The sequence below is a fragment of the Hypanus sabinus genome, chromosome 1, assembly GCF_030144855.1.
Source record: "Hypanus sabinus isolate sHypSab1 chromosome 1, sHypSab1.hap1, whole genome shotgun sequence".
Lineage (NCBI taxonomy): Eukaryota > Metazoa > Chordata > Chondrichthyes > Myliobatiformes > Dasyatidae > Hypanus > Hypanus sabinus.
In genome coordinates, this window is record NC_082706.1 from 7096383 (window position 1) to 7111271 (window position 14889).

At 47.0% G+C, this 14889-nt stretch overlaps 1 protein-coding gene across 1 annotated transcript in view; it reads left to right on the top strand.

Moving 5' to 3' along the window:
* Positions 1–14889, top strand: part of npc1l1 (NPC1-like 1) — an 80015-nt gene that overhangs the window by 37367 nt on the left and 27759 nt on the right. The window contains exons 9-14 of the mRNA XM_059963401.1: positions 732–859; positions 1939–2076; positions 4218–4307; positions 7852–8042; positions 11633–11760; positions 13808–13937. Of these exons, the coding sequence (XP_059819384.1) occupies positions 732–859; positions 1939–2076; positions 4218–4307; positions 7852–8042; positions 11633–11760; positions 13808–13937 (805 nt within the window). The remainder of the gene's footprint in view (positions 1–731; positions 860–1938; positions 2077–4217; positions 4308–7851; positions 8043–11632; positions 11761–13807; positions 13938–14889) is intronic.

A 14889-nucleotide genomic window follows, 5' to 3' on the forward strand; every position in this document is an offset into this window, starting at 1 on the left:
ATCATCCAGGCACGCCCTGGGTGATGAGGGTCCTTGATGACGGACGTCACCTTTTCTGAGGCTTTGCTCCCTGGAGATGTTATGGATACTATGGAGGCTAGTGCTCATGATGGAGCTGATGAAGTTCACAACTGTGCAGTAGCCCCCGCCCTCCTCCCCCATACCAGATTTTGTTGGTGCAGCCAGTTAGAATAGTTTCCACAGTACATCTGTAGAAATTTGCGAGTGTTTTTGGTAAAATGGAAGAGTTCTGTGAGTGGTAATTTTGAACACCGGGTTAGCTGTAAGGACAGAATGTGGTAGGGTAGCAATGACACTGTCTGACATCTCCTGTGACCCCTGTTCAATGCCGATTTACGCACATTTTCCTTGTGACTCTGTGTGCTCCCCCCGGCGCTCCTCATTGCAAAGGGGTGTAAGGTTCCTGGCGTCTGTACGTTGCCCCCAGTGTAGGTGCAAGTTAGAATATGGCAGTTCCAGGAAGAGCATATAAACTTAATGTCAGTGGTGGGAATCGAACCCAGGTCACTGACGCTGCAATAGGGTTACACTAACCACTACACTACCATGCTGTTGCGTACAAACGTGGAGCTGGGTGGTTTAACCTTGACGTCTCAGAGTAGCCAGCTGGAGGATTTAAACCGATTACCCGTTATTGTTGGTGTGGATGGTAATGGCTGTTTCACTGGTTTAAGCAACTGCCTGATTTAAAAGGGGAAATGTCGGTGCAGGTGCCCTCACCAAGATGCCAGCGGTGCGCACGTTTGCCCTGTACGCAGCACTGGCTGTGCTCCTCGACTTCCTGCTCCAGATGTCGGCCTTCGTAGCTCTGTTGTCCCTGGACGCTCGGAGAGAGGAGGTACTATGCACTCGCCCTGCCTTGATTCTGACTCTCGATCGTGATGATTGAAACATTTACACAATCAGACCGCATAGATTGCTGGTGTGATCACTCGTGGGGAGATTGATTACAAACCCACATCTACAAACCTTGATCAAATAACCACACAACAGATAATATATAGCACTTTAAAACACAAATAGTATGGCCACAAAGAACTTGCCACTTTGATTGATCCATTTCTGTGATTAATAAACCCAAGAAGTTCTGCAGATGCTGGAAATCCAGAGCAAAACACACAAGATGCTGGAGGAACTCAGCAGGTCGGGCAGCATCTGTGGAGAGGAATAAACAGTCAAATTTTTTGGCCAATGCTCTTCATCAGGACTGGAAAGCAAGGGGGAATACACAAGATTCTGCAAATGATGCAAATCCCAAGGAACACAAAATACTGGAGGAAGTCAACAAGTGAGACAACATCTGTCAAGGGGAATAAATCTTTGACGAAGGGTCTCAGCCTTCATTGATCAAGATTTCCAGCAGCTCTTGTGTCTCTTAGTACAAAGCAAGTTACGATTCTGTCCTAAGTGTCAGCTAGCAGTCACGTCCAAGCTGAGAGAGTCGAACAAACATTTCTGATACAAATAAGGCAACATATCATATCTACAATTCTCAACATGAGATTCTGCAGAAGCTCAAAATCCAAAGCAGCAGACTCAAAGTTGGAGGAACTCAGCAGATCAGGCAGCATCTGTTGAGGGGAGTAAACAGTTGACATTCCAGGCCAAGACTCTTTCTCAGGACTACTCCGAGTCCTTCGGGTCAAGCCCCTTCAAGTTCGTGATGAAGGGTCTCAGTCTGAAACATCGACTGTTCCTTCCTCCCTTGCTGCCTGACCTGCTGAGTTCCTCTAGTATTTTGTGTGCTTTACCTACAACCCTTGATCAAATAATCTGAGGCAGGCATAACGAACACACAAATAATATGGCCACAAAGAACTTGCCTCTTTGATTAATCCAATTCTGTGATTAGCATGTGTAAATCAGATTGCTTTACATAAAATCTGAAGCATGCCACTATTCTGCTCTCTCCTGTAGGCAGCCAGGTTTGACATATGTTGCTGCGTACGTTCAAAACATAGAAAGAAGAAGAAGAAGAGAGAAGGTTTCTTGCTGACCTTAATGAGAGAGTATTATGCCCCTTTCCTACTGCACTCTGTTACAAGGATTGTTGTGGTAAGAGAATTGAAATTAGTTTATTATTGTCACAGGTACTTTCTACTATCAGGCAGGAGACTCTGACGTATAAAACAAGAGCGGTCAGGATGGGAAACAGTTTCTTCCCTCAGGCCATTAGGCTTCTGAAATCCCTGCCTCATTGCATTTGGCATGTCACTGGATAATTTGTAGTGTTCCCGACAATATTTAATTTGTGTATTTTACTTTGTTTACCTATGCCTAATTAATTTGTAGATTTAATTCTTACTTTCCTAAGTTATTGTGTGTTATATGTGTGTAATATGTACTACTGTGCTTCACACCCTGATACAGAGAAACGTCTTGTTTGACAGTATACATGTATATAGTTAAATAACAGTAAACTTGACTTGAGTTGATATACTGATCATTTACTGATGTACCTGAGAGGAGAGTTAACATCTTAGGGACAGTTAGCATCTCTGGTGAGGGAGAGTTAGCATCTCTGGTGAAGGGGCTTGTTGTGTCTGTTCCGGGGCAGCTCGTTCACCTTTGGTCCCCACCAGACACTCAGCTCGCACCTGTGGCTCCAAGTGACTGTTTGCATGCTTTGATATCCGGATTAAACCAGGGGAGGGTAGCTGACGTCCTCACACCCTAGTGAGATAGGGACATGCCTGTCCTAGCCTGCAAGTCCTAGTCAGCTCCTACTGACTGGGCGGATGAGATCTGCAGCGAGATCTGACGGCCAGGAAGACGGTACTGCCACGCTCCGTGGAGAGCGAAGGGCTTGACAAGGCACGGGAGAAGCCAGAGTGGAACTGCCCCAGTGCAAAAGCGTTTCCATTTTAAAAACTCTCCCGCACAGGTTTTGACAGGGTGGAGAACCACCATTCACTGGTATACAGTGTAAAGCCTTTTCATCTGCAGGAACAGTCTTGCATACTGTTCATACAGATGAAACCATTACTTGCAGTTAAGTTGAACAGTAACTATGCAGAATAAAGTGTAACAGCTACAGAGACAGTGTAGACGGTAAGGTGCAAGATCATAACAAGGTAGACTGTGAGGTCAAGAGTCCATCTTATTGTACTAGAGACCCATTCAATAGTGGTAAAACAATGGGGTAGAAGCTGTCCTTGAACCTGGTGATACCTGCTTTCAGGCTTCAGTATCTTCTGCCCAAAGGCAGATGTAGTTGATGCACCATCAATAACTCACACTGAGACGTAAGGCGAGATATCGGCTTTTATTGACTGGAAGAAGGAACCAGGAGTGAGTGTCTATCATACAATGTCTTGGAGACTGAGGCCGAGCGTCAGGCCGCAGATCTCCTTTATACAGGGGCCTGTGGGAAGAGCCACAGGAGCAGTCAGCAGGGGCGTGTCCCGACAGGCACATAGTTCACCACAGTAGTTCAACCCGGAAAAATGCGAAGTGGTTCACATTGGAAGGATGGATTTGAAGATGGAGTACAAAATTAATAGCAGGGTTCTTGGCAGTGTGGAGGGACAGGGGGATCTTGGGGTCCCTGTCTACAGATACCTCCAAGTTGTTGCTCAAGTTGATAGGGAGGTTAGAAAGCGTAGAGAGTGTTGGCCTTCATCAGTCTGGGCATTGAGTCCAAGAGCATGAGGTAATGTTGCAGCTCTTTAAAACTCTGGTTAGACCGCACTTGGTGTATTGTGTTCGGTTCTGGTCACCTCTTAATAGGAAGGATGTGGTAGATGTGTGAACACACTGCTAGAGGTGGTGGTAGGGGCAGATACATGAGGGGCATTTAAGGGGCTCTTAGACAGGCACACGGACAGTAGAAAACTTGAGGGCTATGTGGGAGAGAAGGTTTAGACTGATCACAGGGTAGGTTAAAAGGCCCGCACAACATTGTGGGCCGAAGAGCCTGTACTGTGCTGTGCTCTAAAAGAGAGAAAGTTTGGGGTGGGTGGGGGTCTTTGATTGCTCTGGCTGTTTTATTGAGGCTGCGAGAAGTACCAACAGAGTCCACGGAGGGGAGGCTGATTTCCATGATGTGCTGAGCTGACTCTACAAGCTGCTGTGTGCCCACCCACCCAGCCACTATGTTCTACCCACAATCCCACAGTCTCACTTGTCCATTGTAAGTCTCCCTTTTGTTCTGTGTCCATGTCAAACTTTACTAACAAACCTTTCTTTATTTCTAGATGATTACATTCCTCTTCATGCTGTGTGCTGCTATATTTTTGATGTTACATGTTCGCGTGGGCCTCGACCAGGAGCTGGCTCTGCCAACGGTTAGTGTTCAGCCATCTCACCCCCTCCACGAGCTGGCTGGCTGTTTTTTCATCTCCTTACTCCTACCCTCACTTCCCAGAGTGTGGATGAACAGAGGGACCTGGCGATATTTGCCCATAAATCCCCAGAAGTGTATGGTCAGATATAGTGGTGGAAAAGGCTCGAAGAGCACCAGCCTACGTCCATCTTGGCACAAGCAGAAGATCTGAGACACCATGTTATAACTTTATGAAATGTTGGTCAGGCCCCGCCTGGAGCACTGTGTGCAGTTCTGGGCACCACACTGTAGGAAGGTGCAGAGGAGATTCCACAGGTTGTTGACTTGATTGGAGCATCCCAGACATAAGGAGACACCAGAAAGAGTCAGAGTGCTTTTCCCTGGAGTGGAGGAGGCTGTGGATTGACTTGATAGGGATGTTTATAATTAGGAGACATTACTAGGGTAGATAGACAGGAACAGAACTTGGCCCATCAAGTCTGCTCCACCATTCCATCAGGCAGAATATATTATTCCTCTGAAAACTATTCTCCTTCCTTCTCCCTGTAAACTTTGATGCCCTGACTAATCAAGAACCTATCAACCTCTGTTTTAAATACACTCTATCACTTAGCCTCCACTATATCACAACATTCCCCTTTTCTCTCTCCTCTCCTTTGCCTTAAGACGTGCTGATACTGTAAGACCATAAGGCATAGGTGCAGAATTAGGCCATTCAGCCCATCTAGTCTGCTCCAGCTTTCCATCATGGCTAATTTATTTTCCCTCTCAACACCATTCTCTTGCCTTCTCCCTGTAACCTTTGACACCCTGACTAATCAAGAACTTATCATCTTCGCTTTAAATACATCCAATGACTTGGCCTCCTGAGCTGTCTGTGGCAAAGAATTCCACATTGTCACCTCCCTCTGGTTAAAGAAATTCCTTCTCATCTCTGTTCTACAGGGATGTTCTTCTATTCTGAGGGCGTGCCTTCTGGTCTGAGACTCCCTCAATATCGGAAACATCTTCTGCACGTCCACTCAGAAGTAGTTCAGTTCAATTCAAGTTTAATTGTCATTTAACCATACATGAATACAGCCAAATGAGATGGTGTTATTACGGGGTCAAGGTGCAAAGACACACACAGTAAGCACACACAAGATCACAAGCACGTAATAAGAGTCCCGAGACCTCCCTCCAGGCTCCCCACGACATCGCGGATTGATCCTTACATTAACAAACACACCCACAGAATATCAGTACAAATATGAAACACAGAAAATGCATATGTAGACCCTCCCAGCCCACCTGTCAACTGGCCCCTGATGCCCATTAGGAGGCACCGTGACTTTGAGGCCTAGTACTCTTCCTGAAGCCCTACTTACTCTAGGGGAATCCTGGCTTTGAGGCCCAGTCCTTGCCCTGAAGCCCAACTCACTCTAGGCGAATCCGTGGCTTTGAGGCCTAGTCCTCCCCCAAAGCCCAACTCACGCTAGGCGAATCCATGGCTTTGAGGCCCAGTTCTCGCCCTGATGCCCAACTCTCTCTAGGTGACACCATGGCTTTGAGGCCCGGTCGTTGGCCCGACGTCTGATTCCCTCTAGGCGAATCAGTAGCTTTGAGGCCCAGTCCTCGCATGTACTCTAGCCTACTGCCTGTTTCGCTGCTGGCGTTTAGGGCAGCAATGAAGGTCCTCCATCTCTGGTGGTGTTCAGGACTTCCTTCACTGTGTCAGTAGTTCGGTTTTCACTGCTGTCAGTGATGCAAGTTCTGAGTGGAGACTCAGGAATACCATCACACTCAGATGTAGAAGGATTCTTCATTGCTGTTTCCGTAACAATTTGGTTTGACCAGTCAGCGTTGTTAGCCCTGGGCTGAACCCTGAATGTGGGGGACTGGTGGACCACTCTTAGTGGATCCTCTACCCTTTGACCTGTTTGGCACGGGTGACCCTACCAAGAGGCACGACATAAAGCCCTGACTCCAGCCAGCGTAGCTCTCCGGGGTTATTGAGGCATACGAGCCTCCAAACCCTATGACAAGGTTGTGGTCCTCTTGGAGGTCTGAGAAAGTAAGTTTATTTTCCCCATGTGAGAGTATTTAAAACAAGGAGGCTTAGAGGGGATCTGAGGGGGATGTTTTTTCCCACCCAGAGGATGGTTCAAAGGTTCTTCGCAAGCATCCACGAAAACAGAGAAGTGCCCCAAAGAATGAATGACAGTTAAATGTGAGAACCCCAAAGTACCCCCCAGCTGCCCTCCTTCCCATTGAAATCTGGATCGCACTGAAGGGGGTGGGAGATGGGAGGCAGAGGGGAATGATATTCGGGAGGCGTTTGGATAATCAAGGCTTTGCTGCTTGCTACGCTCTGTTGTCCTGCTGAGCATCGCGCGCATTCTGCATTGGCGTCAGAATGTGTAGCCATACTTGTGGGCTGCCCCCAGCACTTCTTTGGGTTGCGTTGGTTGTTAATGTAAACAACACATTTCACTGTATGCATCGATAAGTCGGTCCGAGTCCGAATCTGAAGGCTGTGGACCAATGAGGGTCCATGGGACTAGAACAGACAAAGAGATGGTCGCCGTAGGCAGGCTGAAGGCACGGCCTGCTCCTTGCGAAACAGCACCATGGGGAAGAGCGGAGTTCAAAAGGAGGCCATTGGGCCCATCGTTCAAAGTGCATACTTGTTGTTCGATCATTATGTCCCATGTCATATGACATAAACGATCATGGTCTTTCCGCAACCATGATTGTTCTTGGCAAATTTTTCTACAGAAGTGGTTTGCCATTGCCTTCTTCTGAGCAGTGTCTTTACAAGACGGGTGACCCCAGCCATTATCAGTACTCTTCAGAGATTGTCTGCCTGCCATCAGTGGTCTTACGATGTGTACCAGCTGTTCATACGACCATCCACCACCTGCTCCCGTGGCTTCACATGACCCCTGATCGGGGGCTAAGCAGGTGCTACACCTTACCCAAGGGTGACCTGTAGGCTAACGGATGGAAGGAGCGCCTTACACCTCCTTTGGTAGAGACGCATCTCTACCTGCCGCCCAAACATATATGTCACCACATAAAATGTTGAGATTCATTTTCTTTTAGGCATTCACAGTGAATACAAAGAAACAAAAAGTACACAAACAATATTGATAACTTTCAGGGAATCGGGTGATTTGGGAAGGGAGTGGGGGAGTGGACAAGGTGCAGGAACCAACCTGATCTCTCTGAATGGAGGGGCAGAGCTTGGTGCCCACAGGGCGCACTCATCATCATCGACGTTACGTGCCCTGCCGCATGAAGTGGGCGATCATGCTGTTCCATCTGTTCTGACCCTGAGAAGTTCACAAGGTGTACTGCTGCTCTGGGCCATGAGTGGTAGAGTAGATACATTAGGGATATTTAGGTGGCATGTGGAGGATAGAAAATGGAGGATTATTTAAGAGGGAAGGGTTAGAGTAAGTTGAGAAGTCAGCACAGCATTGTGGGCCGAAGGGCCTAGACTGTATTATGTTCTATGAGCTATCATCATGCCTGACCTACTGTACAAACTCCTATTCTCTCAGGACTCGTACATGTTGGATTACTTTGCTGCCCTCAACAAGTATTTTGAAGTGGGCGTCCCTGTGTACTTCGTCACAACTGCCGGTTACAACTTCTCCACCATAGCTGGGATGAACGGAGTCTGCGCCAGCGTGGGATGTGACAATAGCTCCTTGGCGCAGAAGATCCAGTACGCCACGGAGTTCCCCAAAGAGTGAGTGTCCTTGAAGTAACATAGACAGATCACCCACTCACACGCTCACGCTCACAAAACCATGCTGCAGTTGTACAAGACGTTGATGAGGGCAAATTTGGAGTATTGTGTGTCACCTACCTACAGGAAAGGTATCGATAAGCTTGAAAGAGTGTAGAAAAAATGATTTTATTTATTTTACAGTACAGAATGGGTCCTCCCAGGCCCATCGAGCTGCACCTCTCCCAGCAACCCCTGATTTAACCCTAGCATAGCCACGGGACAACTTACAATGACCAATGAACCTACTGACCAGGTACATTTGGACTGTGGGAGGAAACCGGAGGAACTGAAGATAACCCATGCATTCCACAGAAACGTCCTCAGAATTGAACTCCAAACTCCGACACCGAGCTGTAATAGTGTCGTGCTTCCGTGGCCCCCAACGAGATGTACAAAGATGTTTCCAGTACGTGAGGACCCGAGTTATAGGGAAAGGATGAATAGGCTGGGACTTTATTCACTGGAGAATGATAATCTGAATTTGATGGGAGGGCTTACAGGGGTTTGCAAAGTTATGAGGGTACAAATGGGGCGAATGCATGCAGGCTTTTTCCCCTCAGGGACATTACAATTAGAGGTGATAGGTTTAGAGTGAAAGGGGAATCTGAGGGGGAGCTTTTTCACTCGGAATGGTGAGGGTGTGGAATGAACTGCCAGTGGAAGTGGTGGATGTGGGTTCAGTTGTGACATTGAAGAGAAACTCAGACTGCTGCAGGGATGGGAGGGGTATGGAGGGTATGGTCCAGGCACAGATCGATGGGACTAGGAAGAAGATCAGGTTGGCATGGACTAGATGGGCCAAAGGGCCTGTTTCAGTGCTGTAGTGTTCTATGACTCTGACAATCACATGTGTGTGAGTGTGTGTTTGTGTCTGTGAGTGTGTGTGTGTGTCTGTGTGTGAGTGTGAGTATGTGCGTGTGCGTGTGTGTGTGTGTTCAGCGTAACATCCACTACATTTAAAAAAAAATTCCATTGATAGCAGAACTCTGATAATTTACAATCCAACTGTTTGGGAATCCCAATGCATTGCCGATAATTCCTGCACTCTCTTCCACCCACCGGGGCTCGGTTTCCCTCAAAACTCACCTCAGCACTAGTACCTGCACGCCCTCTAACTTCACCTGGTACTGTTCTCCAGGGTGCAAGGTGAAGGTACGCTTCCACCAAAGGGGGTGCAAGACCATGATTGCCCACGTCATACAACACGGCGCGTAATGGACAAACTCTTTTCTGCCCACCTTGAAACTTACCAGGACTTTTCTGGCCACACTCCCTATAAATTCACCAGATTAAATGGAAAATATATTGTTTTTACTGTGTACAACAGTTAAATAAAAAGTGAATTGACAGAGTATAATTTGAATAACATCTGTTGGTCAAGACTTTCCCTGCATCTCGGTGCATGAGACAATGATAAACACAGATAGGTCAGCACCATGTAAGTCTCTCACCTGCTGACTTGTACTGCTCCCCCTCTTGGAAAGTAACACAGATGAAAGAATTCCTTGGATTTAAGAATTGGAGAGGTTCCAGAGGAGATTCACAAGAATCGTCCAAGAAATAGACAATAGACAATAGGTGCAGAAGTAGACCATTCGGCCCCTCGAGTCTGCACCGCCATTCTGAGATCATGGCTGATCATTCACTATCAATACCCAGTCCCTGCCTTGTCCCCATATCCCTTGATTCCCCTATCCATCAGATATCTATCTAGCTCCTTCTTGAAAGCATCCAGAGAATTGGCCTCCACAGTCTTCCGAGGCAGTGCATTCCACACCTCCACAACTCTCTGGGAGAAGAAGCTCTTCCTCCACTCTGTTTTAAATAACTGACCTCTTATTCTCAATCCATGCCCTCTGGTACTGGACTCTCCCAACATCTGGAACATATTTCCTGCCTCAATCCTATCAAATCCTTTAATTATCTTAAACGTTTCAATCAGATCCCCTCTCAATCTCCTCAATTCCAGTGTGTACAAGCCCAATCTCTCCAATCTCTTTGCGTAAGACAGCCCTGCCATCCCAGGAATCAACCTAGTGAATCTACGCTTCACTTCCTCAATTGCCCGAATGTCCTTCCTTAAACCTGGAGACCAAAACTGTACACCATATTCCAGGTGTGGTCTCACCAGGGCCCTGTACAAATGCAAAAAGACATCCTTGCTCTTGTACTCAATTCCCCTTGTAATAAAGGCCAACATTCCATTTGCCCTCTTCACTGCCTGTTGCACTTGCTCATTCACCTTCATTGACTGATGAACTAGGACTCCTAGGTCTCTTTGCATTTCTCCCTTACCTAACTCTACACCGTTCAGACAATACTCTGCCCTCATGTTCCTGCTTCCAAAGTGGATAACTTCACATTTATTCACATTGAATGACATCTGCCAAGTATCTGCCCACTCACCCAGCCTATCCAAGTCTCCCTGTATTCTCCTAACGTCCTCTTCGCATGTCACACTGCCACCCAGTTTAGTATCGTCAGCAAACTTGCTGATATAGTTTTCAATGCCCTCATCTAAATCGTTGACATAAATCATAAAGAGCTGTGGTCCCAATACAGAGCCCTGTGGTACCCCACTAGTCACCTCCAGCCAGTCCGAGAAACACCTATTCACTGCTACCCTTTGCTTTCTATCTGCCAACCAGTTTTCTATCCATGTTGAAACCCTGCCCCCAATGCCATGAGCTCTGATTTTACTCACCAATCTCCTATGTGGCACCTTATCGAATGCCTTCTGAAAATAATGATAGGGTTAAAGTAGTATTTGATGGTTCTGGGGCCTGTAGTCACTGGAGTTCAGATGAATGAAGGGTGATCTCATTGAAACCTAACAAATATTGAAAGGCCTAAGTAGAGTAGATGTGGAGAAGATGTTTCCAATGGGAGGGGGTGTTGAGGACCAGGGGGCACTACCTTAGAATAGAGCATCTCCCTCCCTTTATGAGGAGGAATTTCTTCAACAAGCGGGTGGTGAATCGGTGGAACTCATTGCCAGAGATGGCTGCAGAGGGCAAGTCATTGGCAGAGGTTGATAGGTTCTCAATTGGTAAGGGTGTCAGAGGTTCCGGGGAGAAGATTGGGGTTGAGAGGGATAATAAATCAGCCATGATGTAATGACATAGCTGACTCAATTGGCTAATTGCCTCATGGTCATATGATCTAATAAAAAATGGAAGGTTATGAGAGAGTTTGATCTTGGAGTGTGTTAAAGGGAGGTCAGCTCGACATTGTGGGCTGAAAGGCCTGTACTGGTCTGTATTCTATGGTTGCATGGAGACCTTGGACTGAACAGCTCTGTGCTGCCATTACTATCTTCCAAGAAACTGAGCCTCTCTGAAGTAGACCCAATTGAACAACTTGGTTCTTGGCCCAAAATATCACTGGTTATTCCTCTCCATTGAGGCTGCCTGACCCACTGAGTTTCTCCAGTATTTAGTTTCTGTGTTGCTGTGGATTTCTGTCAGTTGCAGACTCTCTTGTGTCCAAAGAGTGTGTTATTTTTCTCACCCTAGCCCTCTCTCTCTCTCTCTCCCCCCCCCCCCCAGGTCCTATATAGCCATCCCTGCTTCCTCGTGGGTGGACGATTTTATTGACTGGCTAAACCCCATGTCACGTTGCTGTAGAACCTTCATCCTGGGACCCAATGCTGGCCAATTCTGCCCAGCTACCAGCAGTAAGTGCTCTTTAATACTCGTGTGGGGTCTCTTTGCTCAATGCTAATCACCTGTGGCATTGGATCTGGTGATTTGGGTTCTTCAGAAGTAAAGAACGAGGGGTGAAACTTGTTGCTTTCGGCCATTTATTGAATGTTACAAGAACAAAGGATGAACGAAGAAAATGACAAAGAACAAAGTCATTGCGGTCGCTCTGTATAAAAACTAGCTCAGACTCGAGATAACAAGACATTGCATGATATTTGTAAGCCCAAGAGATTCTACAGATGCTGGAGGAACACAGCAGGTTAGATGGTATCTATGAAGCCCCCCCATCAGCCCTGCTGGGGCATACGCCACCAACAGTATCTTGCCAGAGTCCTCTGCCTTGGACCAGTCTTTCCCATCGTCCCCAGGGGTAGCCCATCTTGCTGCTGTATCCTTCCTCTCCCAGGGATGAGGTATGTGTATCTTCTTCTCTGTAACACTGGGTTTTTACAGGATGGGGTTGCCCAACCCTCCTCTTCTCACAGCCGGGCTCAGGTCAATGTCGTAGTAGGCAACATCTATGGAGGCGAATATACAGCTGGAAGTTTCAGGGTGAGTCCTAATGAATGGTCATGGCCCAAATGTGGACTGTTTATTCCTCTCCTCTCCATAGATGCTGCCTGACCTGCTGAGTTCCTCCTGCATTTTGTATATTTTATGATAACAAATAGCCTATGAAAAACATGACACCCGCTGCAGAAAAACAAAGAAGCTTCCAGAAGAATACTGAAGCAGCTATGTTACGATTAATGGAAAATTTACTTCACCATTATACATAAATACTGGCGATTAGCTTGACACTCTTACAGGTCAGGGTTCAGAGTTTGAAGTTCAATTTCAGTGCAGTCGGTATGGAGTTGGTACATTCCTTCCTGTGACTGTGTGGTTTTCATAGAAAAGCTGTGCCGAACATGTACTGAACGTACTTTAGAAATTACCTTGGGTTACCCATAGCCTCCACCACCGTTGCCAGCAACCCATTTCACACACTCACCACTCTCTGTGTTTTAAAAAAAACTTACCCCTGACATCTCCTCTGTACCTGCTTCATCTGGGTGCTGGTCTTCCGTGAGGGACTGATCTGTATCTGGAGCTCTCTGCATCGAGGGCAGAGCAGTTGTCGTGCCAAGCCGCAATGCTTTGAGATAGGGTGCTCTCAGTAGTGCATCTGTAAACGTTTGTGAGGGTGAGCGGAGAGATATTGAATTTCTTTAGCCCTCTGAGGAAGTAGAGGCGCTCGGCTTGCTTTCTTGCCCATAGCGTCTGCTGTAAGGCTGGAGTGTGAGGGAGTCATTTTAATTTGCCACCTGAAGAATGAATGGCATTGTAATCACTGAAATGAGAAGCTAGTTACACGGGAACCCACCACGTTAAAAGCCACCCAGCTGAAAGTGTCGCTACCTCACCCCGCCAGAGACCCTGGTTCGAGCCTGACCACTAATACTGCTTGTGTGGAGTTTGCACGTCCTCCCCGTGGCCGTCTGAGTTTCATATGTGGAGCAATCCATGTTCCAGGCCTACCCGGGGCGGAAATGCAAATATGAGGGGGCATTATTTTAACGTGGTTCGAGTACAGTGTGCTGGGGTGGGGGGGGGGGTGAGGTTGTCAGAGTTAAGTTTTTTTACTCGGAGAGCGGTGGGTACGTGGAACATGCTGCCTGGGGCGGTGGAAGAGACACGTTAGGTCAGCACAGCATCAAGGACCGAAGGGCCTGTATTGTGCTGTAATGTTCTATGATCCCGGTTCAGTTCTGCTGCTGTCTGTAAGGAGTTCCTCTCATGACCAAGTGGGTTTCCTCCAGGTGCTCTGGTTTCCTCCCACTTTCCAAAGGCATACAAGTCAGTGGGTTAATTGGTGACGTGGATTAATTGGGTGGTGCGGGATTATTGTGCTGTACTTGTATGTGGTTGGTTGAATCCGTGGATAAGGAGGGCCAACTGTACATACAAAACCATGTACAGCTTTCCCCTGTGACGTGGGCTGCCAAGTGACTCTTGCTTCCGCTTTCTGGTCTTCAGCTAAACCGTTTTGTATAAAGAAATGCCTCCCACCAAACCTCAGCGGCATCGTCAGACCATCCACTGAGAAGTTTAACGAGTTCCTACCCAACTTTCTGAATGACACCCCCACGCTGGAGTGCTCCAAGGGGTAAGTAACCCTCAGCAGTGAGGATATGGGCTTGCAGTCTCCTGAAAATCTACACAGGACAGTATAGCTCTGGAACAGGCCCTTCGGCCCGCTAAGTCTCTGCTAACCATGGTGCTACTGGTCTCAGAGTGTTGTGCACACAGCTCATAGAACATTACAGCACAGAAACAGGCCTTTTGGCCCTTTTTGGCTGTGCCGAACCATTTTTCTGCCTAGTCCCACTGACCTGCACCTGGACCATATCCCTCCATACACCTCTCATCCAAGTCAAGTCGAGTCAAGTCAACTTTTATTGTCATTTCAACCATAACTGCTGGTACAGTGCATAGTAAAAATGAGACAACGATTTTCAGGACCATGGTTTACATGATACAGTACAAAAACTAGACTGAACTACGTAATAAAAAATCCATGTACCTGTCCAAGTTATTCTTAAGTGTTAAAAGTGAGCCCGCATTTACCTCTTCATCTGGCAGCTCGTTCCACACTCCCACCACTCTCTGTGTGAAAAAGCCCCCCCTAATGTTCCCTTTAAACTTTTCCCCCTTTACCCTTAACCCATGTCCTCTTGTTTTTTTCTCCCCTAGCCTCAGTGGAAAAAGCCTGCTTGCATTCACTCTATCTTTACCCATCATAATTTTATATACCTCTATGAAATCTCCCCTCATTCTTCTACACTCCAGGGAATAAAGTCCTAACCTATTCAACCTTTCTCTGTAACTCAGTTTCTCAAGTCCCAACAACATCTTTGTAAACCTTCTCTGCACTCTTTCAACCTTATTAATATCCTTCCTGTAATTCGGTGACCAAAACTGCACACAATACTCCAAATTCGGTCTCACCAATGCCTTATACAACCTCGCCATTACATTCCAACTCTTATACTCAAAACTTTGATTTATAAAGGCCAATGTACCAAAAGCTCTCTTTACTACCCTATCTACCTGTGACG